Source organism: Chanos chanos, chromosome 4, assembly GCF_902362185.1.
Source record: "Chanos chanos chromosome 4, fChaCha1.1, whole genome shotgun sequence".
NCBI lineage: Eukaryota > Metazoa > Chordata > Actinopteri > Gonorynchiformes > Chanidae > Chanos > Chanos chanos.
In genome coordinates, this window is record NC_044498.1 from 2132000 (window position 1) to 2154499 (window position 22500).

General features: G+C 44.2%; 5 protein-coding genes across 8 annotated transcripts in view; 2 read left to right on the forward strand and 3 right to left on the reverse strand.

Moving 5' to 3' along the window:
- Positions 1-5650, reverse strand: part of sirt5 (sirtuin 5) — an 11156-nt gene extending 5506 nt beyond the window's left edge. Inside the window, exons 1-7 of one of the 4 annotated variants that reach the window (XM_030772484.1) lie at positions 5544-5650; positions 3496-3621; positions 2654-2787; positions 2094-2165; positions 1567-1720; positions 1197-1284; positions 566-619 (exon numbers count right to left, since the gene is read on the reverse strand). In XM_030772484.1, the coding sequence (XP_030628344.1) occupies positions 566-619; positions 1197-1284; positions 1567-1720; positions 2094-2165; positions 2654-2787; positions 3496-3595 (602 nt within the window). In that variant the 5' untranslated portion in view covers positions 3596-3621; positions 5544-5650. Of the gene's footprint in view, positions 1-565; positions 620-1196; positions 1285-1566; positions 1721-2093; positions 2166-2653; positions 2788-3495; positions 3622-3681; positions 3771-4610; positions 4660-5543 lie in introns of those variants that run through there. The other 3 variants (XM_030772485.1, XM_030772486.1, XM_030772487.1) reach the window with 3 other exon arrangements.
- Positions 5651-5963: 313 nt separating this feature from the next.
- ftr85 (finTRIM family, member 85) lies at positions 5964-8622 on the forward strand. Its single transcript, XM_030770753.1, has 6 exons — positions 5964-6296; positions 6594-6689; positions 7204-7437; positions 7551-7707; positions 7812-7871; positions 8090-8622. Exons 1-6 carry the CDS (start codon positions 5964-5966, stop codon positions 8620-8622), a joined length of 1413 nt encoding a protein of 470 aa, XP_030626613.1.
- A 3395-nt stretch (positions 8623-12017) lies between these two features.
- Positions 12018-14253, reverse strand: LOC115810904 (transmembrane protein 205). The gene is made up of 3 exons (XM_030772939.1): positions 14154-14253; positions 13498-13661; positions 12018-12498 (listed from the first exon to the last, which is right to left on the reverse strand). Exons 1-3 carry the CDS (start codon positions 14251-14253, stop codon positions 12196-12198), a joined length of 567 nt encoding a protein of 188 aa, XP_030628799.1. The 3' UTR covers positions 12018-12195.
- Positions 14254-16398: 2145 nt separating this feature from the next.
- On the forward strand, positions 16399-21806 carry LOC115809188 (lymphocyte expansion molecule-like). Its single transcript, XM_030770754.1, has 10 exons — positions 16399-16448; positions 16704-16791; positions 16892-17056; positions 17452-17571; positions 17799-17939; positions 18849-18992; positions 19584-19757; positions 20116-20244; positions 20630-20760; positions 21707-21806. Exons 1-10 carry the CDS (start codon positions 16399-16401, stop codon positions 21804-21806), a joined length of 1242 nt encoding a protein of 413 aa, XP_030626614.1.
- A 498-nt stretch (positions 21807-22304) lies between these two features.
- The window catches only part of dhcr24 (24-dehydrocholesterol reductase), a 10906-nt gene continuing 10710 nt past the window's right edge, over positions 22305-22500 (reverse strand). Inside the window, exon 9 of the mRNA XM_030773052.1 lies at positions 22305-22500. This exon is cut by the window's right edge and continues 1643 nt beyond it. The gene's annotated coding sequence lies outside the window, so the exon portion shown is untranslated.

Genomic DNA, 22500 nt, shown 5'->3' on the forward strand with positions numbered 1-22500 from the left:
TGATCCTCTTCTGAAATTACGACTTTATTCTCGTAATATTACGACCTTATTCTCAAAGTTTCAGAATCTTAATGAGGAACACCAGCTTTTTGACATGTTTATGAAATAAATATTCGTAAAAACCCACTATTGTGCTTTGCTGAATACCGTATTCGGATTCGGTTCCACCTCTAATCTATATATATACAGACACACGCACACACACACACGCACACACACGTGAGCATGCACACATGCAGATATACACAGACATATATACGCACACGCAAACAAAGCACAAATATAATATCGGTGACAGAATATTCATATCATCTCCAATTGCCTTAAAAAAATTTTCCCTTTCTTCTCACTGAACAGCAGGCCAGAAGGCTGAAAACTCAGCTGTGGTTATCTGCTGCCCCCTGGTGGTCAAGTTATATGACATTGAAACCCAGCCATAAATCTATAAATCAAACCCACTCATACAAACCCACACATACAGACTAGGGATCTAAGACTAAGCACCAATACATCTGTACTATGCCAAATCCAAAAGTTGGAATCGTGACGTCCCTAACACACAAACCTCGGCAGGTCTTCCACAGGTATGGCAGCGCTCTTGGCTTTAGGGTCAGGTGCTCTGGAGAAAGAGAGAAAACGTAACCGTGAGGAAGATGAATTCAGATGACACTGTGGTGTGAGTGTGTGTAAGACAGACAGACAGACACACCTACACATGCGATAACATACACACACACACACACACACACACGGGTATGTCTTCAGTGGAAAGGAGGACAGAGGACATCAGTCCATCCTTGGAGAAAAAAAAGGAAAGTCTGATCTCTTCATAAATGTTGTGTTTCTGACAGTGTTTCTGACAGACTACATGTCCATCAGGTGCTCTACAGGAGACATTAAAGGACTTCATTCCCTCAATCCTACGCTACACAGGGCTTATTTACAGCACATGCATGTTAGTGAAGGTTTATCAGTCCAATTACAGGCCAAGGTTTGCATCTATCTCCCAACATACGGCTCTACTAATTCTAGTTTTACTGAACAATACTGAATAAACCCTTTATGGTGTTGGTGAGAGAGAGTTTGTGTAAGTGTGACTGTGTGTGTGTGTGTGAATGCGTGTGTCTGTGCGTGTAGTCATGGGTGTGCGTGTGTGTAGTTGTGTGTGTGTGTGTGTGTGTGTGTGTGTGTTTTACCCTTTTCCCTCCAGAGCAGGACAGATAGGGCTCTTATTATTGACTGCAACCTCACCGCAGGTCATACAACGAGTCTTAAACAAACTTCCTACAGAGAGAGAGAGAGACAGAGAGAGAGAGAGAATGTATGTACAACAGAAATAAACTATCAATCAATCATATTTTGTAAAAAGTATATTTTAAACATGCACTACGAAATATATGACCAGCTTCATTCGACTTGTCACTGCTCTGGAAACAGGTTTAAGTGACCTGTCAGAGCCCTAACTAACTTTTATAAACAATCAACCTATCACAGTCATCTTATCGCATCTCCCAGCCAATCACAGCCGGTGAGCCAATCAAGCGGCAGGCTGTTGCTGTGTCTCACCGTGGAGCTCCAGAACGTTTTTGGAACCGGCACGAAAGTGTAGCTCATCGATGTTCTGAGTAATCACAGCGACGGAGCGGCCCTGCTGGCCCAGCCGAGCCTCACACTCCGCAATGGCCAGGTGGGCTGCGTTTGGCATCTTACTGCGCATCAACTATCACACACACACACACACACACACACATACACACACACATACACACACACAGACACACAGACACACACAGACACACACATCCAGACACACACACACACACACACACACACACAGACACACACACACACACACACATACATCCAGACACACACACAAGCACAAGCACACACACACACACACACACACACACGGACAGACATATACATCCAGACACACACACAAGCACACACACACAGACACGCGCGCACACGCACACACGCAAACACACACACAGACACACACACACACAACATTTGTGATTCCTGCTTTTAACTGGTGTGTTATAATGACACTGCTCATGGTCCTCCTGCATTCTGACAGTCTTCATTACCTCTCTTCTATAATGATAAAACTCCCAGACCAGAGACGGGTCCCGTGAGAATGCCTGAGGAGTGGCCAGGTCCTAAAAAAGACAGGAAGAAAGAAAGAAGGGAAAAGAGATTGTATTTGAAAACTTGTCTGTTTAATCGATACGTCTTTAAGCATGTGTGTGTATGTGTGGGTGTGTATATGTGTGTTGGTGTGTGTGTATCGGTGTGTATGTATCAGTGTATATGTTTGTGTATGTGTGTATATGTATGTATATATGTGTGTATCGGGGTCTGTGAGTGCATGTGTGTGTGTGTGTGTGTGTGTGTGTATGTGTGTGTGTGTGTATTGGTGTGTGTGTATTGGTGTGTGTGTATCGGTGTATATGTATGTATATATGTGTGTGTCGAGGTGTGTGTGTGTGTGTGTGTGTGTGTATGTATGTATATATGTGTGTATCGGGGTGTGTGTGTGTGTGTGTGTGTGTATGTATGTATATATGTGTGTATCAGGGTGTGTGTGTGTGTGTGTGTGTGTATATGTATGTATATATGCATGTATCGGGGTGTGTGTGTGTGTTACCTGGGACTGGTATTTCCTCCAGAATCCTCCTGCTCCTCTGAAAGTGGGGACTCCACTCTCTGCACTCACTCCTGCTCCTGTGATGATGACTACATGCTTAGCCTTGGCAAACTCCTTCCGAAATTTTGCCAAATCTGCTCCACAAAGAACACACACACACACACACCATGCAAATACACACACACCATGCAAATACACACACACACACACACACACACAGACAGCACACAGTCCTCCAGGATTCATGAGACTGGCCAACATGTCACTGCATTTGAAGATTACACATTAACTCCTGTGGGTTAACTCTGCATAGTGAACACAGGAGAACTGCAGAATAAACTTCCCCTTTAAAAAGACTGACAGTATTCTGCCAGGAGTGTCATGGGTCATGCCAAATATAGTAAAGAAACAGGAACAGGCACTGAGAAAGCAATTTTTTTAAATAAAAAAAAATGTCATTACCACTTCTAAAACAGAAACTACATCTCTTCATCTAAGCCATGGCAACTAAAATAAATAAACTGTGCGTGTGTGCGTGTGTGTGTGTGGCTTCGCTTCTCATGACTTTGTGATGACCAAATATCCCAGTGAGGTCACACATACAGGACTAGTGGGGGACTCAGTCAGTACTTTTGTTCATCCCACCCTGAGCAAAAATCACTTCTCCCACAGAGTTATTTCTATAAAATGCAAACTGAAAAATATTTCTCTGGTTACTGTAATTAATCGTTAATTATACAGAATAGAGTTCAACGAGAGTTCTCTGTAAGATATCAAGAAAATGATGTGAGTGTGAGAATGTGTGTGTGTGTGTGTGTGTGTGTGTGTTGGCTGTAGCTTACTTGAACTGGGTCTGGCCATGACAAGCACTGTCCCTCCGCGTCTGAAGGTGGCACAAAGGTGTGAAGCCAGCCGGCTATGGGTCAACTGCCTTACAAACATTACAGGTCAGGAGTCATCCCCTAGATCTACAAACACACACGTACAGGTATTACTGAAACGTAACCAAGACACCAAAACACACTCACCGCTGCTCTCGCCAGCTAAGGAGCAAACGTCGTGAAAGCACTCTACTGTATTTCCTCCTTCCTGCTGGAGACGGGATCTTGCGCCAACGCAGAGAAATACAGCTAATGTTACAAAGAGGGTTTTGTTTTGTTTTTCCTGAAAGTGTCACCCCCAGTTGGGCGGGGTTTACTCCTGTGAGCCAATCATGTGCCTGCTATATGTTGCCGTATGGTCTGCTCAGCCGGAATTTCATTGGCAAAGAGCAAGCAGGACAGATCATGAGTATTTTTCATTCGCGCGCACAGGATGAACGGAGATCAACATATAACACTGCTGGACAGGAGTAGAAATTAACTGTAAATAACTTCAGAGAAACAATGCAAACTACATCTTTATCCGTGGCGCCTGTTTCCTTTCTTAACGATGGAGGGTTTCAGACCCGAACTAAACGACACAGTTACACGAAACTGGATTTTGTTCTTGTCAATCTGTGAGATTCACGCAGCAATTTAGTCCAAGCCCAGAGTCGATTTTTATACCAGAGCCCAGATCTAAATCTGCAACTGATCAATCAACGCATTTCAGACGGAGTGACTCAAGCCAATAATGTCCCCCAGCAACAGCAACACATGCCACACACATAGTCTATGCACAAACGAGCCCTCCTGGAATAAATCTGGATTGTCCCTGGGTTGCGATACAAATCTTTTGTCATAAACTTAAAATAGAATTGAGGCCAGAGACGTTATCACATTCTCCAAACTGAACTAACGTGCATTCTGCAGTAATGAAGAGAAACTATATCCTGTGACCATGTACGTAGCAGAGTTCTATAAAGATCCTACACGTGATTTCACGTCTATGGCAAGCATTATATGTTCAGCTGTTAGATCTGTAAACCAGAGCCTGTTATAATGTGTGCATTTGATCTGAGTGAAAACGGGTTAACCTTGTGGTTAGCTTCGTTAGCAAGCAAGTCAGCCACTGCGCTGGACTGCTGGCAGCTACCTCCTAAGGGCTTAAGGCAAATAGTACTCATTCGTGTATGTACATTGCAAACTACATGCGTCGTAAATCCAACACTGTATTCATTTGAACATTTTCCCATTTGGAATAGTAAAAGGATATTTTCAGAATAAGATCTCTTACCATTACTCTTACCCCACATGACAGCCAAAACTTACCAAAAACCCTGATACTCTGGCTACAGCCGAGACTGAATCCGCTGCTACTTTACTCAACATTGCTATCGTAATCTTATGTTGTTGATTGGTTCAATAAAAGTAATTTAAAGTACTAACCAATCAGAAACGGCTGCGCTGTAACCTGTGAAGAGGACGAACTGTAAACTGATAAAGAGGGGTGACTTTCCCAAAGCAGTGAGCTGAAATGACAGGGCCCTCCAGTGGCGAAGAAAAGAACTTAAAGTTTCAACGTGACAGTGAACACGCAAAAGGGGTGGATTTTGAAAGTTCGGTCGGGAAATCGATGCAGTCATTGTTTATTGTACGACTCATCGTTTTTGTCACGAGGAAGAATGACAAGAATTGCACGGACACGGGCCAGCCACGAGCAGAGGAAAACGGCCGAAATATTGTGCTCCTTGTGAAATATTTGTCCGGGAATTTTACTCTCACAACTTCTAAAATATCTGTAATAGTTATGACATTACTATTTATACCTATTTATGAGTCCCTCGGTTTTAACAGACCTGTACCATCATTTGGAAACTATGAGGCAACTGTTAGATTGCTCAGCACTATAAGTTAATATCCCGTTTTTTTTAAAAGTCAACTGAATTTTAGTTTATTTATCTTATTTAATCAGCTTATTTATTCAGCTTAATTAGCTCATGTACAGCGTCATAGAGACGTTTACATACGTGCAAACCCAAAGCCAAGTGTATTGACAGGAACCAGTTACACGTCTATTTTCCAGCAGGACTGGTCGTCCTCCCTGCCTCTCAGTTTGGTCCTTAGCCGTCGTGGATATACAGAGACCTGCGCGGACATGTTCTGCTCAGTAATTACGTAAACACAAAGCCGAAACCTACACAACTCATTCCTCAAGCCAGGACAGTCCTGCAAGATTTTTACTCTCATATCCTATTTTTTTTCTGTCCTAAACACGCCCACATTGACGCAACAACCAGGTAAGTCACCGATTATGCAAAGTGAGTCACTTCTTACTTTCCCACGCCCCGGCAGGTGGAGAGGTAAAGAAATAGCTGTGAGAGGCGGGTCTGTGACAGTGTGCAGAAACTTTTTGATCACTGCTGATCATCTCTGTTGATCAGCAAAAGATGTCGGAGGCTCTCATCACGGTCAGCGAGGACCAGTTCAGTTGTGTGATTTGCCTGGATCTTCTGAAGGACCCGGTGACTATTCCCTGTGGACACAGTTACTGTATGGAGTGCATTAAGGGTTACTGGGATGGGAGCGAGCAGGGGGGAGTTTATAGCTGCCCACAATGCAGACAAACCTTCAGTCCACGACCTGCTCTAAACAAAAATACCATGTTTGCGGAAGTGGTGGAGAAACTAAGGGATACGGGACTCGAAGCTACCGATCCAATCCACGACTCCGCTCAGGGTGGAGACAGGGCGGGCGACCTGGAGGCTTTTCATTCGTGTCAGGTATGAGTCGGGCCCCTCGGTTCAACTTGTTTTCAACTCTCACGAGAGTCTTCTAGGCCCACGTGATAACATTTTAAAGCGTCTTTTAGGTTTGTTAAAACGGTTTTAAAAACCACAGTAGTTTGGCGGAGGGTCTAGGGGTAGTCGTTACACTTAATGAAACCTCGTAAATCTCGATTAACTTAGCTTTATGTATTTACGTAGCCAGTAATCGGTACATACGGAGTTTACTCGTACAACCTTGTTGATGCATATCTGTAATGGTGGGTTTGGGCTTGTTATTTCTGTGGTCTACAGAGGGAGTTGGGAGAAATCCAGAAGAAGTGTCAGCAGAGAATCCAGGAGAGAGAACAGGAACTGGATGAGCTGACAGATGCTATGCTCTCTCTCAAGGTGAGTGACAGACTAGGCCAGGGCAACAGCTGACCACTGGAGAACCCATTTTAAAATGTTGTGGTTCAAACAGTATTGGAATTATTTTTTTAAATTAATGGATTGTGTACCAGTACATGACTCCTTTAACAATGGGTCCAACACCAGGCGTGCATTTTGTGAATGCTCTCTAGAATGTCCCTCTCAGAACTGACATTTATCCTCTTCATGAAGAGAGGAAGGTCACAAGGAAAGAAGGCATTCTGATATATTCAGGTAGAGAGCACAGTACAGGTTCTTATAAAAATACATATCTCGTTCACTTATTGTAGAACCTAAACGCTTCATTGGCAGTTTTGATCTATAACCAATCACAGCATCCCTCTACCCAGAAACACAAAATGTCTGTTGAGGGCTCAACCAGATTTCTCTCCTGACATGGCATTTGGACCAAGTTCTGTAGCTGTCTAGCACTTTGACGTTCTCGGACTTGCCAAAGTCAGAACAGTGTTTGCATCCCTTTATTGTCAAACAGTGTTCTTCTCTGGAGACGGTGGAGGACTGCGACAGGATCTTCTCTGAGTTGGCCGAGTCCGTGGAGAAGAGACACTCCGAGCTGGTCGAGATGATCAGAGCTAAGGAGCAGGCTGAACTCAAGCAGGGCCAGAGCTTCATGGAGCAGCTAAAGCAGGAGATCACAGAGTTGAAGAACAACGTGGCCGAACTGAAAAAGCTTTCAGACATAAAGGATCATGCCCAGTTCCTCCAGGTAAAACCGCCGGCCTTCTCAGAGCCCTCTGTTAGTTTACTGCTCCTCACTGGGATGTATCACAGCCCTAACCCTAACCCTAACGGTTTTACTTTTCTGCTTCACCTGCGTAGAGTTTCAGATCTCTCGGCGACACGGGATTCGAGGCCTCACCTGGAATAATCGTAAATCCGGACTTCTCTTTTAACATGGTGAAGTCGTTTCTGTCTCCACTGAAAGAACAGTTTGAAGATTTGTGTCAACAGCAGTTTGACTCAATATCTAAGAGAGGTAATGTTTGTTTTATTTAATAATGTTTTATGTGAAGTTTAAAATGCATGTGTTTTTTGTTGATTCTCTGTTTTGTTCATTCAAAATGTTTTTTTTTTTTTAAGTGAAAAATCTTCGCTTCATTCCAACACCTGAACCAAAGACCAGAGAGCAGTTCTTAGAATGTGAGTCATATAAAACACACACACATACACACACACATAGACACACACACACAAGCACACAAACACACACACATAGACACACACACACAAGCACACAAACAAGTCAATAAAAGCAAAACACATGTTGTATTCTGGACTTGTGTAGATCTATGATCAAACTCATGGAAAGGACCTCTGGGTGCATTTTCATTTGTGTTTTGTGTGTGTGTGTTTGTCAGATTCTGGTCCCCTGACTCTGGACGTGAACACAGCACATCGAGACCTGTGTCTGTCTGAGGGAAACAGAGAGGTGACATTCAGCGCCAACACAGAGGCAGTCCCGGATCACCCAGAGAGATTCGAGGTCTATTACCAGGTGCTGTGCAGAGAGAGCGTGTGCGGTCGCTGTTACTTTGAGGTGGAGTGGATGGGAGAAGACGGCGTGAACGTCGGAGTCTCCTACGACGGGATCGGCAGGAAAGGGGGGGGTGAGGAGTGTGTGCTTGGACATAACGATCAGTCCTGGTGTTTGACGTGTTCTCCCACCACGAACAGCTTTTTGCACAACTCAAAACAGACGGAAATTCCCGCAATCTCCAAAGGCTCCAGAGTCGGCGTGTATTTGGATCACAAAGCAGGAATTTTGTGTTTCTACAGTGTGTTGGACACAATGACTTTCCTCCACCGAATCCAAACCACCTTCACGGAACCGCTGTATCCAGGGTTCAGACTGGGTTTGGGATCGACCATGAGGATCTGCTACCCACTTTAAAAAAAAAAAAATGAACCTACGAACTTGTATTACCCTTGTACCATTTAGAATGACTGGTCCCAGGACAGCAGTAACGTACCGTTCCTTTGATAATGAAAATGTGCCATGATGTGTTTTCCAGCGGTTACAGCCACAGGAGTCACATGGAGATACAGTGGTCACTTCACAGTTGACTCTTACGTGATTCAGAAACAACAGTGGAAAGCAAAGAGAACAAACAAGTTTCAGTCTGTTGTGATGTTTACTATAATCATAAAAGTTTTAGAAGAAGTTTCTTACTTTGTGATTATAACTCACGTGTGGAATCCTGTGTCGTCCTGTGTTTGGGAGATGACCGGTTACTCTCTAAGAAAAACACTATTTTATACGTTATAGACAGATCCTTCCTCAGCAGGTTAAATTACATTACGATACTTTTCAGATTTACCATAAGCATCGCTATAAAGCAGGGATTCATTTTTGTTTTCTTTCTGTTAGACGATGTACAATCTTTTAATCGTTGACATTTCTTGCCAGTGTTTTAACTAAATCATCAAAAAAATTATTTGATCATAATAGCAAACTAGACCAAAAAAAAAATACCTCAAAATATTATTTATAGAGCTGTTATTATAAAATATAGAATTTCTCTTTCCATGACATGAGCCTCTGAGTTTTACCTATTCCTTCAACTTCCTCCTTCTGTTCCATTGTGAGAGTCAAGTCATAGTCTTTGATAGAACTGTACCAGCGACAGGTGTGTGGTCTGGGATAGTTCTGTTCTAGTATTAGGACCATTGTCTAGGATAGTTCAGTTCTAGAAGTAGGACCATGTTTTGCTGTTTATCTCGATTGCCGTTGTTGTTCTGCTTTAAGAAAAATGGTTGTGAATGTTGTCAGTGTGGAGCTGTGGTCTCTGCCTTAACAACACATACCTCAGTATTCTCTTCACGAATAATGACACGTGTAAACGGAGATGGTTGTACAACAGCAGTTTTATTTCAAAATTAAAAATAAGAAAATAAAATCGTAACACCACAGACTATCACACATCCATGGGGAGTGTACTGTCAAAGGCACTGAGGGCCTTGTCACTCTTAATAAACAGCCGTGTGAGTCCAGAGAGCCGTCCAGTAATGAAATCAAACGTAAACAGCAACAGGTACACGTGCTTTACTTCCACAATAAAATCTTTTATTAAAATCCTTTCATTATAGTTATGACACAGTAGTGTTTTCCATATTGTAACAACTAGCTTGCATTGTTCGAGAAATCCAACATCTTCATATGAATCAGAAACACAATGATAGCCGAAGACAGATGCCCAAACTCTTCTCTATGCTGTTCAGTTAAAAAAAAACAGAAAACTGATCTGTGATGTTAATGTTCATATAGCTGGAAGTGATCTGAGGGGGAGACCGCCACACTCACCCAGAGTCATTTCACCTCCGCGTGAACAGGACAAGGAAAAGCCGCGGGCTCCGACAGCGCCGGAATTTTCCACTCTCCTCTCAGAGCAAACAAAAAGAGTGTTGGGTTCAGCTGGATGTTTGAGTCTGTCATACCTCAGCTCTCTGCGCCATGTCTGTGTGTGCGCGCTGCAGCGGAGCCCACAGCGGCACAGAAACAGACGTGCGTTAGCTGCCGGTTCTTTTGCGCTGGCTGGGTGTGCGTTTACACTGAGGCCTAACAGAACTCTAAATCAGTAGATCTTCTTCTACGTCATACAAAGCTTCTAAACACCGTTTAACAGGCCAATCCTTCCCCAAGGCACAGCCATTGTTTACTACCAAAACACTCCCTTTACACGCAATACACATAAACATCCCACAGAGGGAGAGAGAGACGGAGAGAGAGAGAGATGGCAAGAGAGAAGGGCCTTTTAGCACTGGTTTATATTGTAAAAGAGGGCAGGGTGTCCACTGCAGTGTCATATTCTCTCTCAGGACTGGACAGGACCTGGAGAGAACATGTCATCACTGAAAAAAAAAAAAAATGCCCACGTCCAATACCCGTGTACCTCACTTAATGCTGCACGTGCCCAGAATATGCATATACACACCCATCATCAGAGTCTAACTGCATCATCATTCAATGCAATTATTATTGCTTTTCTTACTGTGACAGATCTGGGTTCAAACAATAAAGTCAAAGATAAAATCAGAAAACAAGGGACCAGCAGAACAAACATGCATATACAGGCAAAAAAAAAAAAAATTTGAATCTGTACATATATTTTTGATCTCAATTCATCTGAGGTATTTGTAGTCCTGTAAAGCCATAAAAAAAAAAAAAACTTTTCCTTCCATGTTTGCAGATATTCCAGCTGGTCCACTTTGTTTAGCCAGTAAACAACCAAACAGATTTTTCAGAGACACACATGTCAAACCTGAGCAGTGTCTTCACTGGCGCGTGATGGTGGGCGTGTGTGCATGTGTGTGTGTGTGGGCGCGTCTCAGTGTTGTGTGTCTATGCATGCAGGCAGTGCTGGGAGAGGCGGGCGGATCTTGGCCGGACCAGAATAACCAGCAAGGCCAGAATCTTTGGTAAAATGGGCTGTGAAACTCAGATAAAACTGGGAGAGCAGAGGGCGGCATCTTCACACCTACTCCTACAGGACTGAGAATAACACAAAAAAGCCCCAAAACCTGAAAGAACAGCAGCATACATCACAAAGCCTCCCAGAGCGACTGCACCACAGAAATCAGCTACCCAGCTCTCATTTCCCTGCTGCAATACAGGACCATTCATGTGAAGCATCTGTGTGTGTGTGTGTGTGTGTGTGTGTGTGTGACCACTCAGTCTAGGTGAAAGGTTGTCACTCTGTAGGTGAACCTGGTTGCGTTCTAGGTGTGGCATCCGGGAAATACTGAGAATATGATTCAGGTGAAGATATGTACCGACCACTACACCTTTATCCCGCTGAAAGTAAAAAACAAACAATAAAAATGAAGGGAAAAAAAGAGAGAGAGAGAGAGAGGTGTAAAAGTCGACCTCAGCTTGTGAGAGGAACAGGCTCGGTCAGGAAATTCAGGTCTCTAATCTGCGTGTCTTCTTCTGTTCAGCTCAGATTTGTGGTTGTAGTGCATCCTCCCATTCTTAACAAAAACATTTTATAAAAAGTTCATTAAAAAAAATCCAGCCTTTCAAGCTAAATCAATGCACTTAAAACATTTAAAATGTCCCTTATCATGGTTACGAGAGTTTTAAAAAAGTCAGCTTGGATTTGCATTTTTTTCTACAGCACCTCTTCATTGGAGCCCCCCACAGAAAAACCCTACTCCTATAAATATAACCACAGTACCGGGTATTATACACTTCCTATATACAGTACAGTCAAAAAAAAATGACAGCTTTGGGGAGGCCGTCGTCTGTGCGTGTGAAGCATTAACAGCAGCACGGCAAACTCTCTCGCATCTGATTAACTCTGAGAGTGTTAATTTAGTCCTGCGCTGGTCTATGAAAGCACTCGGACTGGCCTGCACAATTGTACGGAGTGGGGTAATGTTGGGGTGTACCACTTGGGCAGGAGCAGCGGGGGTTGACTTGCATTGTAAGAAGATTTGGTTTGGTCTGAGGAACAGGGAGGCGTGGTCAGAGAGTGGACAGGTTCTCTGCCAGGTAGTACAGGCTGTACCCGTTACAGACGATACAGCACAGGTTGCACAGGGAGGACAGCAGGTGGTAGAGCCACAGGCGGCTGCTCAGACGCTTGTACTTTGGGTCGGACTCACAGAGCTTGGCGTAAGCCTCGCGATTGGACGACAGGCCGATGTCCTGCCCCAGCCCACAGGCCTGCTCAATCAGGTGCATGTCCGCCATGATGTCAGACGCCATCTCGCCAAACCACTGGGCATTGACCGCCGCAACCGTCACACACACAAAGAAGATAAAGATCTGCAGGAGAGAGAGAGAGAGAGAGAGAGAGAAAGAGAGGGGGAGAGAGAGAGAGAGAGAGAGAGAGAAAGAGAGGGGGAGAGATGGAGAGATAGAGAGAGAGGGGGGGGGGGAGAAAGAGAGGGGGAGAGAGAGAGAGAGAGAGAGAGAGGATGGGCTAAAACAAGCATGACACTATGAAGAATGAAGCAGATTGAATCCACTTTTGAAGTACAGAGAAATAGCCGCTGTGTTTTTCTTGAAAGCCCATACCAAACACACAGGACCTAATCATAAGATTTCATGCAGACATTTCATACTGAAGAGTGAGTTCACTGTTGGTAAGAATCCTGCCATCTGCGCTGTGTCAGAGAGGTTTTGGACTATTCATCTTTTATTCTCTTCTAATTGTCTTTGAAAAGTTTCCTTGACAGCCTTCAACAAAGTCACCCTGCCATTAACAGAGAATGACGTATTTCCAGATTAATAATTAACCATCAAATAGGGAGGAAATAAAAACAAAGACCGATTCCCTGACATCCAATGGTTTTCGGGACATGGTGTAACCTCACGGGGACTGTTCTCATTCATTCTCACACAGAGCAGGACAAAGCAGCATCTTTAGGGACAGTTCCCTAACACAGCAAGTAAAGCTATTGACATCTGTCAGCCCACTAAATTCATGCACTGATGTACCTACTGGATTTCAAAATACAAACATCACAACACACTGGCAAATACTGGTCCACCGAAAATAATAACATATCCGAAAAAATCGCGTTGACAGTTTAATTACCAGGTTGTCACTGTCAAACCAGGTCCATCCATCAACAAGAGTGAACTTTTCACTTAAATGGTTTAACATTTCACAACAGACGCCACACAGAGGATGAGAGGCAGTGACTCACTAAAGCCACAGTGAAAGCATGTCTAGCAGTATGAAACCTAAAGGAGGGACACCGCGGAGGAGGCAGGTGTTCAGTTAGGCCGCGGCCTGAGCTCCAGGCAGAGGCAGTGTACCTGGAAGGCCTCCCTGTCGTCGAGCATGTCGCTGGGGTGGTACATGGCGAAGATGGCGAGGTTGAAGAAGGCGCAGGCGGAGCCGACGTGCAGGTAGAAGGGAAAGAGGCGACTCTGGATGAAGCCGTAAGTGTGTCTGTTCAGACTGCTGTCCATCACAAAGCCTGGGCCGAAACAGAGAGACCACAGACGCCCAAAAACCACCACGCCCAAAAACAACAACAACAACAACAAAATAAATAAATAATGCATACGATTCCCCCTCACAACATAGGAAAAAAGTCTTGTAAATATGTTCTTTTCTTTTTCTTCAGGTCTTTTTTGGGGGAGATTTGTTGCATTGCTCAGGGTGTAGGGGTGTAGTCATTCAATGTCTGCTTACTGTTTGTTCAATAAGCTGGTGAATTACAATTATAAGCACAATTTATAGTTGTGAGGTACAATTACAGTGTATCATTTACAATGCATATTGTTGCTTACAATCAGTGTGATGTTATGTGAAGTACCTTGAGTCACCTGTTTATTAAACAGAAACTGGGAGGTTAGCAAGTCAGTCACTGAGCAAAATGAGATTCGAAATCTATTCATCCGTCTGTTCATCTCCTGGTCTAAAACCAACGTGTTTACGCATCTGAATTTAACCAGGGGTCACTCACCGGAGATGAAGGTGACCCAGATCTGCATGCCCCAGAACGTGGAGAGGAAGATGAGGTGAAGAAGTTTAGCTGTGACGGATGGGTCTCTGTCTGTGGACATGATCACTGGCAGGGTGAACATCCAAGCGCCGACGTGCTGTCCTCTCTAACCCGGCGCGTTCTGTCACCGTCTCTTTCTCCGGCAAAGTCACTGAGGTGAAACAAATGAGGCGTGGAGTTTGCACAAAAAATTGACCGATTCGGTGTGCAACTAAACATTCACTAAAGTAAATAGTTGTTGTATAAACCAAACTCACAAGGAAGGCTGATTGCTAAAATCATACGAAACTTAACGACAATACACAGGCTACGCGTTAATGAGCTGCTGAAGTAACCGATAGCCTGTGAGTTTTAAAGCAGTTCTAAAACGCTTCAAACGGCTGCAGAAACATGCTCTTCGGGTTTAATGTGAGCGAATCACTTGAACCAAAGAACACACCCCTAGGAGTAACAGCAGTATAGGTACAAGCCGTCACCTTTCCCCTACATAGTTATACGCGACGCGAAGAACAGACCTTTACAGTGGCCTTGTCGAAAGTAACGTCTCACTGTTAAACACAGCAGCAGGCTATTCGACCAGAAAGGATTTCTCAGACACAAACTCTGAGTCAAAAGGTCACAAGTTGCCCCAGCTGCCGAAGAACATTCCTACTGAACAGTCTTGATCTATATCTCAAGTTATCCTCACGCAAAGTCCTGCTGCGTGAAACAACCGCAGGTGATGTCAGCATTGGGTGAATTATGAGAGTACAATAAATAATACGATGTTTCACTGAACAACACTATTGGAGCAACAAACGAACCCAATAACCTTTAAGTTAACGTCTAAAACAGAAAACCTGAACTTGCTAAGTATGCCGACAACTCTTGTCTATTACGAATTTGGTGTCTGAGCTAGGCAGGGGAAACGCAAACATGCGTTTTAAATCGTTTTAACAACTTTGGAGGGCGGCGTTTAACTGTTAACTCTTATCTAGCCATAATTGATGCTACTGCATGTGTTAACACACGCCTCTGGCTGGTCTATTATTCAACCGCAAGTTAGACTGACTTCAGCAATGTGAAAGTTGCTGTGTTCCGACAGTGTACGTACCTGGCCGTTCACGCTGCGACATATTTAAAGACAGTGCTACAGTGAATGCCAAGTTAGGATACTCACTAAATATAGCAAAACACCTCTTAAATAACCGTCGCTAGTTAGCAGTGTTGACCCAGTGGTTGGTTAGCTAACTATTTTTAACATTAGCTAAGCAGTATTTGTTTTATTGATGCGTCACGTGAGGGTTAGCTGCCTGAGTTGTAATATCTTGGGAGCTATGTGCGTTGTGCAATGACATTCAATATCGCTGTTGACATACCTGACTGTTGCAGCTTCCTAAGATGTGTCAAAATTTCAGTGATATTCCACAGGTCGTTGAGTCCGGTGGTGGTCTCGTAACGTCAGTTTGTACTCACGTTGTCAGGGACCCTATCAGTAAAGGCGACAACGAGTTTGGCTGGAGAACGTCCGCAAAGTCTGCTCCCTTATTGGTAGTTTAAACGGTCGAGACGCATTTTTATTGGCTGGCCATTCATCTGTCAACATACAAGCGTGTCAAGAAAAGAAAGTATCCACCTAGTCCATCAACATTTCAAAGCCTATTAACGCCTTCGCTAATTTTCTTTTAGTTTCTGTTTAATTTTATACCATTCCGCTGTGTGAACATTCTGTCCCATAGCCAGAACACTGCAAAAATCCGTAACGACACACTAAGAACATAGTTATTGCTCATGTGTCTCTTCATGTAATGCTTACATTCCTCAAATTTCAGGAATAAATTAAGATTAAAACGACCATTTAATCAAGTGTCTCAGAAAAAAAAGTGTACTTCGCATTGATTTAAAGTGGAAAATGATTTTTTTTCTTATCCTTAATAATATCGGGTTCAGAACGATCGATTATGCAATTCCTTCAAAAACGGTGGAGATTATTTTTTTCAAAGGGGAGCGGTTTCGTACATTAGCGTCGAATGGCAACTTCTAACAGAGCCTGGAAATAGTCCACGCGAAAAGTAATGAGTGAATCTGATTAAGCTACATTACCTTGTCCTCCCGCTGCTACTGGACTTCATTAATACGTTATGAATTGGGCAGGCGTCATCGTTGTCATAGACACATAACACACAAACAAATGGATCCTTTCCAGTGAAGGTCTCTCAACCAAGAGATGGCAGAGAAAAAGTTCAAGGGGGCCCCGTTTGGAACCCAAGCGGCGAGGTAGCCATTTAAAAGTTACACGTTTAGTACGTTAAAAAGTATATACACCATGGATTACTTCTTCTTCTTCTCCTTCTTCTTCTTTTTCCTCTTCTTCCTCTTCTTCTTCTTCTTGTATAATTATGGTATAATTACACTGAAACAAGAGTACAGGTAACCACCGCATCTACAGCATTTTTCTTGTATTTTTTTCCGGAGGTTTGACAGTTAATCAAGTGTCAAATCAAGAGAATAAGTTAAGTCTGTGTCCAATAGGTTTGACGTGGCGGGAGTTCATCCCGCAAACAAACGCACTGGCACCTACACAGAGATCCCTTACTGCAAGAAGAGAACAAGTGACCTGGTAAATACCGCTGAAATTTACACACACACACACACACACACAAACACACACAGACACATAGTGCTGACGCGCAGTGTGTGTGTGTGTGTGTGTGTAACAGGAGAGAAACCTAGGGCCTGGCACATATAACGTGGAGAGCGGTGACTTCAGTTCCAGGGCTGTGCAGGTACGGGCGAGGGGTCCTGGGTGGAGACGCGCGTTGGAGACAGCACGCTTGGCACAAATGACACACCTGAGGAACTGCTACCTGCCGAGAGAGCGGACGGTACACCCGTACAGATAGCATACATCCACAAAGTATAAACACACCTGTGATGTATGTCAGTGTTTCTCAAGCCATCTCTCTCTGTTCTGACAAACCTGATTCAACATCATCAGCTGATTACCAAGCCCTTGGTTCATTAAGTCAGGTGTGTTAAGGCAGGGAGTGAGCTGAATTATGTAATGCTGTGGGCCACCAGGAACAGGACTGGGAAACTGTGATTTATTGGATTTATCCGTGATTTCTAATGGAGTAAACTCATTATTTTGGGTGTATGAATATTGGAGAATGAGTTCTTATCACGTTGTTGTTGTTTTAATTACCTAAGAAAGGCTGATATATTTAAATGACAGTGTCTCTTATTATGCCATTATCTACTCCTGATCTCTCTGCCTCAGAAGACTAAAATAGGTCCTGACACTTACAACATTACTAGTTTTATTGAGGAGCTGGAGAAGAGACCCCGCAGTGTGAGGGGAATCTGCGAAACCAGGGAAGAACGCTTCAGAGACGTGCAGGTACAAGTTAGCGCCACTAGAGGGAGACAAAGGGTATCTAATCATTGGGACGCTAGGTCTGTCTAAACATAGAGAAACAGATACTGTGTGGTATTTTAGGGATATGGAACAATAGAATTATTCTCCCAGAGGAGTTTCTTCTTGAAGTTTGTGTGTGTGTGTGTGTGTGTGTGTGTGTGTGTGTGTGTGTGTGTGTGCGCGCGCATGTGTGTGTATGTTTATTACAGAGCTGGACTCCTGGCCCAGGTACCTATGGGATAGGAGGTGTCCCTTCTGCGGCTCTGGAGGAGAAGGCGAGGCAGTCAGTTAGCACACGGCCCTCGATGGAGAGCAGAGCGCTTCTGGAGCGTTTTCCCACTGAGTGTGTGGTAAAGAGAAGATCTTCCTCTCAAACTCAAAATCAAGCTTCAAAATAGTCCTTCATCAGCAACTGAAATCACACTCCTGCACTTTGGAAGATATAGACCTAACTTAACCAGCTTTATGTATGACAGTTAAACAAATGTGTTAATTATCTGACAGGTACAACTGTAGGGATAACCCAGCGCAAACTGCCACCTCTGCTTGGAACATTGTTCTGCACAACCTGTGTTTTTCTACAGTTATCATGGATGTAGTAAAAAAAATGATACCCGACCAGAGCTTATGTTGATATGTGACATGTCAAACTGGTTTCCATGGCAAACGCTGATACATGTTAAAATATCCTGTTACAATGTACTGTTCCGGTATGCAGGAACATGTATATGTTTAACGCGGTGTAATTGGAACCAGCAATCCATAATTAATGACTAGTTCGGCTGACGATGAGGCTCTGTTGTGATGCTTTGTGTGAATGTCCCAGATCCAGAGGGGCGTTTTTTGTTTTTTTTTTAAGTAAGCTGATCATCTTGTGTCAATAATAGGATTGGATTTAAAAGTTAATGTTCCACTGAGAGTTGGGGTCAGAGATATTTTGACAATTAGGATTGTCTGTGTATATGTGTGTGCATGTGTGTCTGTGTCTGTGTATATGTGTGTGCGGGCGTGCGTGTGTGTGCGTGTGCGTGTGCATGTGTGTCGGAGTCTGTGTGTATGTGTGTGCGGGCGTGTGTGTCTGTGTGTGTGTGTGTGTGTGTGTGTGTGTGTGCGTCTGTATGTGTGTCTGTGTGCGCGTGTGTGTGTATGTGTGTGCGGGCGTGTGTGTCTGTGTGTGTGTATGTATGTGTGTCTGTGTGTGTGTATGTATGTGTGTCTGTGTGTGCGTGTGTGTGTCTGTGTGTGTGTATGTTCTGAAGGACAGTGGCCTGAGTCCTGGTACATATAACCTGAAGACCTCCACTGACATCATCCTGAGCAGCGGTGCTGGGAAACGCGGTCCATACGACTGTTTTTCCAGCTCCAGAGACAAGGCCAGTCCCTGCGGACACTATGCCGCTCCAGTGAGTTCACCGCTCATATCTAAAGACCGAAAGGAATCACTGTCTTTATTCCAGGCCATACGTGTAGAAAGATATACTGCTAAAACATTATGAAGTAAACCAGTGCATTGGATTCACATGATCCCTACCCCCTGGGATCTTCTGTCAGTGCAGTGTGTCTGTTCTTGGAAGCACCACAGCACTGCACAGTGTAAATCTCTCCTTCTGCTCTGTCAGTTCACTATGAAGACTGATTGGCTGGATCAGGTGTATTAGAGCAGGGAGAGACTTGATTGGCTGGATCAGGTGTATTAGAGCAGGGAGAGATTTTGAATGTGCAGGATTCTGACATGCTTTGTCAAGAAACACTAACAGACCGTATGGTAGAGCACAGCCTGTTTTTTCCACTGTGGAAAAACCATAATTTGGAGACTTTAAAAGTGCTGAAAGTATCAAATGTAAGCTATTGAGACACATTCTGTTGTGGGCTAGAATTTACAGGGGCTCACATCAACGTCCCAATCACCGGCCTGTCCACACACCTTTCCACCACAGAGCAGCGTCTTCTTTTGACTCAGAAGAAACCGAAAGTTGTCTGTTCTCTCAATAAAGGGTAGGGTAAGTCTGGACCCGGGACAGTACACGAAAGAGGTGCCAAGGTTTGGAGAGGAGTTATGCAGGCCAGAGAAGAGGATGCATGGTGTGTTTAGTGCCCTGGACCAGTACCCAGCCACGCCCACTGAGAGAATCTACCTGAGCACCCTGTCCCAGTGCCCACGCCCAGCGGTCAGTGTGCCACCTGCTCACCTGAACATTATACACCAACACCTGACTTCACATCTCTAACTACTAAAAAAGCAATACATTGGCCAGTGACTGATTCATTTATAAACACTGACCAGTCTGTGGTTATTGTGTCAGTAATAAAAATAGCCACGCATGCTGAAGGCTGGTGTTTTGGAGTCTCACTCTGGCTATTCCTGTCCCCTCTCTCTCTCTCTCTCTCTCTCTCTCTCTCTCTCTCTCTCTCTCTCTCTCTCTCTCTCTCTCTCTCTCTCTCTCTCTCTCCCCCTCCCTCCCTCCCTCTCTCTCCCTCTCCCCCCACCCTCTCTCTCTCTCCAACATCGGCTGACCATGTGGGCAGACTTTCCCTGGGCCTGGCTGGTATGATGCGGGCGGAGTTTCCAGTGAAGAAAATCACCGTGCCCCGCCTTTTCTCTCCTCTGCCCCCCGATTCACCAAGAGACTGGACAGAATCCACAACAGAAATTACGTGAGTGCACAAAAACATCTAACACCCCAAAAGAGCCACATAGTAAAATACACCTAAACTTAAGTTATATACTTAAGCTTACAGTACACTGATGCCACAACAGCACTGTATGCTAAAAAAAATCCCTTACTGGTGAAACACAGACTACGTCAGTGACCTGCAGCTCACCTGTTTAACCGTTCAGTCCAGCCGTGAGGGGTTCATGCAGTGGAGCTCCTCACAGACACAGTGTTTGCAGGCAGAGTCTGCTGCCCTACTTTACGGCTGGTACACTTTAGTCATGGCTTCTCCTCACAGTGGGCTCATGTTAGAATGCAGTGACGTGTCAGCCAGTGGGACAGTACTGAGTTGACCTCTTCTACGTTCTGTGTTCTGCGCTCTTTAGAACATGGTTGGACCGGGTCAGTATAACATTGCCACAGTGGACCAGAGGAATGCTGCCAATAACCAGAGCTCCTGTTTTAGCTCCAGAACACAGAGATATCTTCACTGCTCCAAAAGAGACAAATACACGCAGTAAGACCTTCCTTAACACACATGAAACACGCAGCAAGGCCTTCCTTAACACACATGAAACACGTAGTAAGACCCTCCTTAACACACATGAAACACACAGCAAGGCCTTCCTTAACACACACGACACACGCAGTAAGATCTTCCTTAACACACACGACACACGCAGTAAGACCTTCCTTAACACACGTGAAACACGCAGTAAGACCTTAACACACACGACACACGCAGTAAGACCTTCCTTAACACACACGACACACGCAGTAAGATCTTCCTTAACACACGTGAAACACGCAGTAAGACCTTCCTTAACACACGACACACGCAGTAAGACCTTAACACACACGACACGCGCAGTAAGACCTCCCTTAACACAGGTGAAACAGCAGATGCCACTCCACACATTGCCTATGGGAGCTGTCTCTGTGCAGAAATATCCAGTCAGATGGGTGATCCTGTTGTGTTAGGAGTGATACAGAGTAATATGACAGAGTAATCAGGACAGCCACTATCCTGTTAACTAAGAGAATAAGGTCGTAGAAAAGGGAACACCGCGGAGCATTGGGACGCGGCCCAGTCACTCAAGCGGCTCTGTAACCATGGCCTGTTGGTCTGTGTCAGGGCAGCGACTGTTCTATGGGACGTTCCAAACTGATCATTACGCTGTAAGAAAAAAGTCTGTTATGTAAACATGAAAAAGTGATTAATAAAATGACTGTATTTCTTATGCGTCTCTCTGTGAAATGAGTTGTGATTTTAAACGGACTTTTCATTTGTTCTTACGGTGCGGCTGTGGCTTGTCCTAAACTGTGTTAATAATGAGATGAATGTGTCCGTCAACGAGTCCTTATCCGTTTCACGTGTGCTAACACATCTCTGTTAGAAAGGCAGAAAAAAGTGTAGTGGGAGACGTTTTGTTTTTGTTTTTGTTTTTGTTTTCCTGTGACAGAGAGAGACTGAGATCAATGAATGTCCCTGTGAGCCGGAGAGCCTTCCTGCTGCAGCCTGATGGAGCGGTCGCTGGACGGATGCTATGTTCCTCAGCTTAGAAACACCCCCCCCCCCCCCACACACACACACACACACACACACACACATGTGCGCGTGCGCAGGCATGCCAAAAGAAACAACAAAAGTACAATGTTTTACCAGTCCATCAATTTCATTGTGTTTTATTGATGCTGACGCTGTTTACCAGTTTAAAATTCAACGTTTTCTCTGTCAGTGCCACATTCACTAAGCTCTGCACAGAACAGTGGATTCACAGTGAAACTGCTGAGAGAGAGAGAGACAGAGACAGAGACAGAGAGAGATCAGTCCTGTAGTTTCAGGGGTATCTGATGGGAACAGTGTTGTGTTCTGATAGAGGGAAAGACAGGCAGATTCACCCAAACACACACACAGAATTACAACACACCAAACACACATAAACAGAATTACAAAACACGACAAACAGAAAGAATATACAGAAAAACAACACAACATAAACATTTAGCACTGTAAAAAAAACCCCACATAAATATGAGTTCAGTGTGAGGTAAGAATCATTCAAGGTGTGGACTTAATTTTTATTACTTTCCGGTTACATTAAGGAACAGAATTTGCGTAGGCAAAAACTATTTGCATGTCTGCCCTCCACACAGGATACAGCCTTTTCAAACCAATAAGGAGTTTGTAATAGTTTAACAAGCTGCTGGTGTCCAGATACAAACATACTTCTTGTCCAGTTTGTATAAACAAACC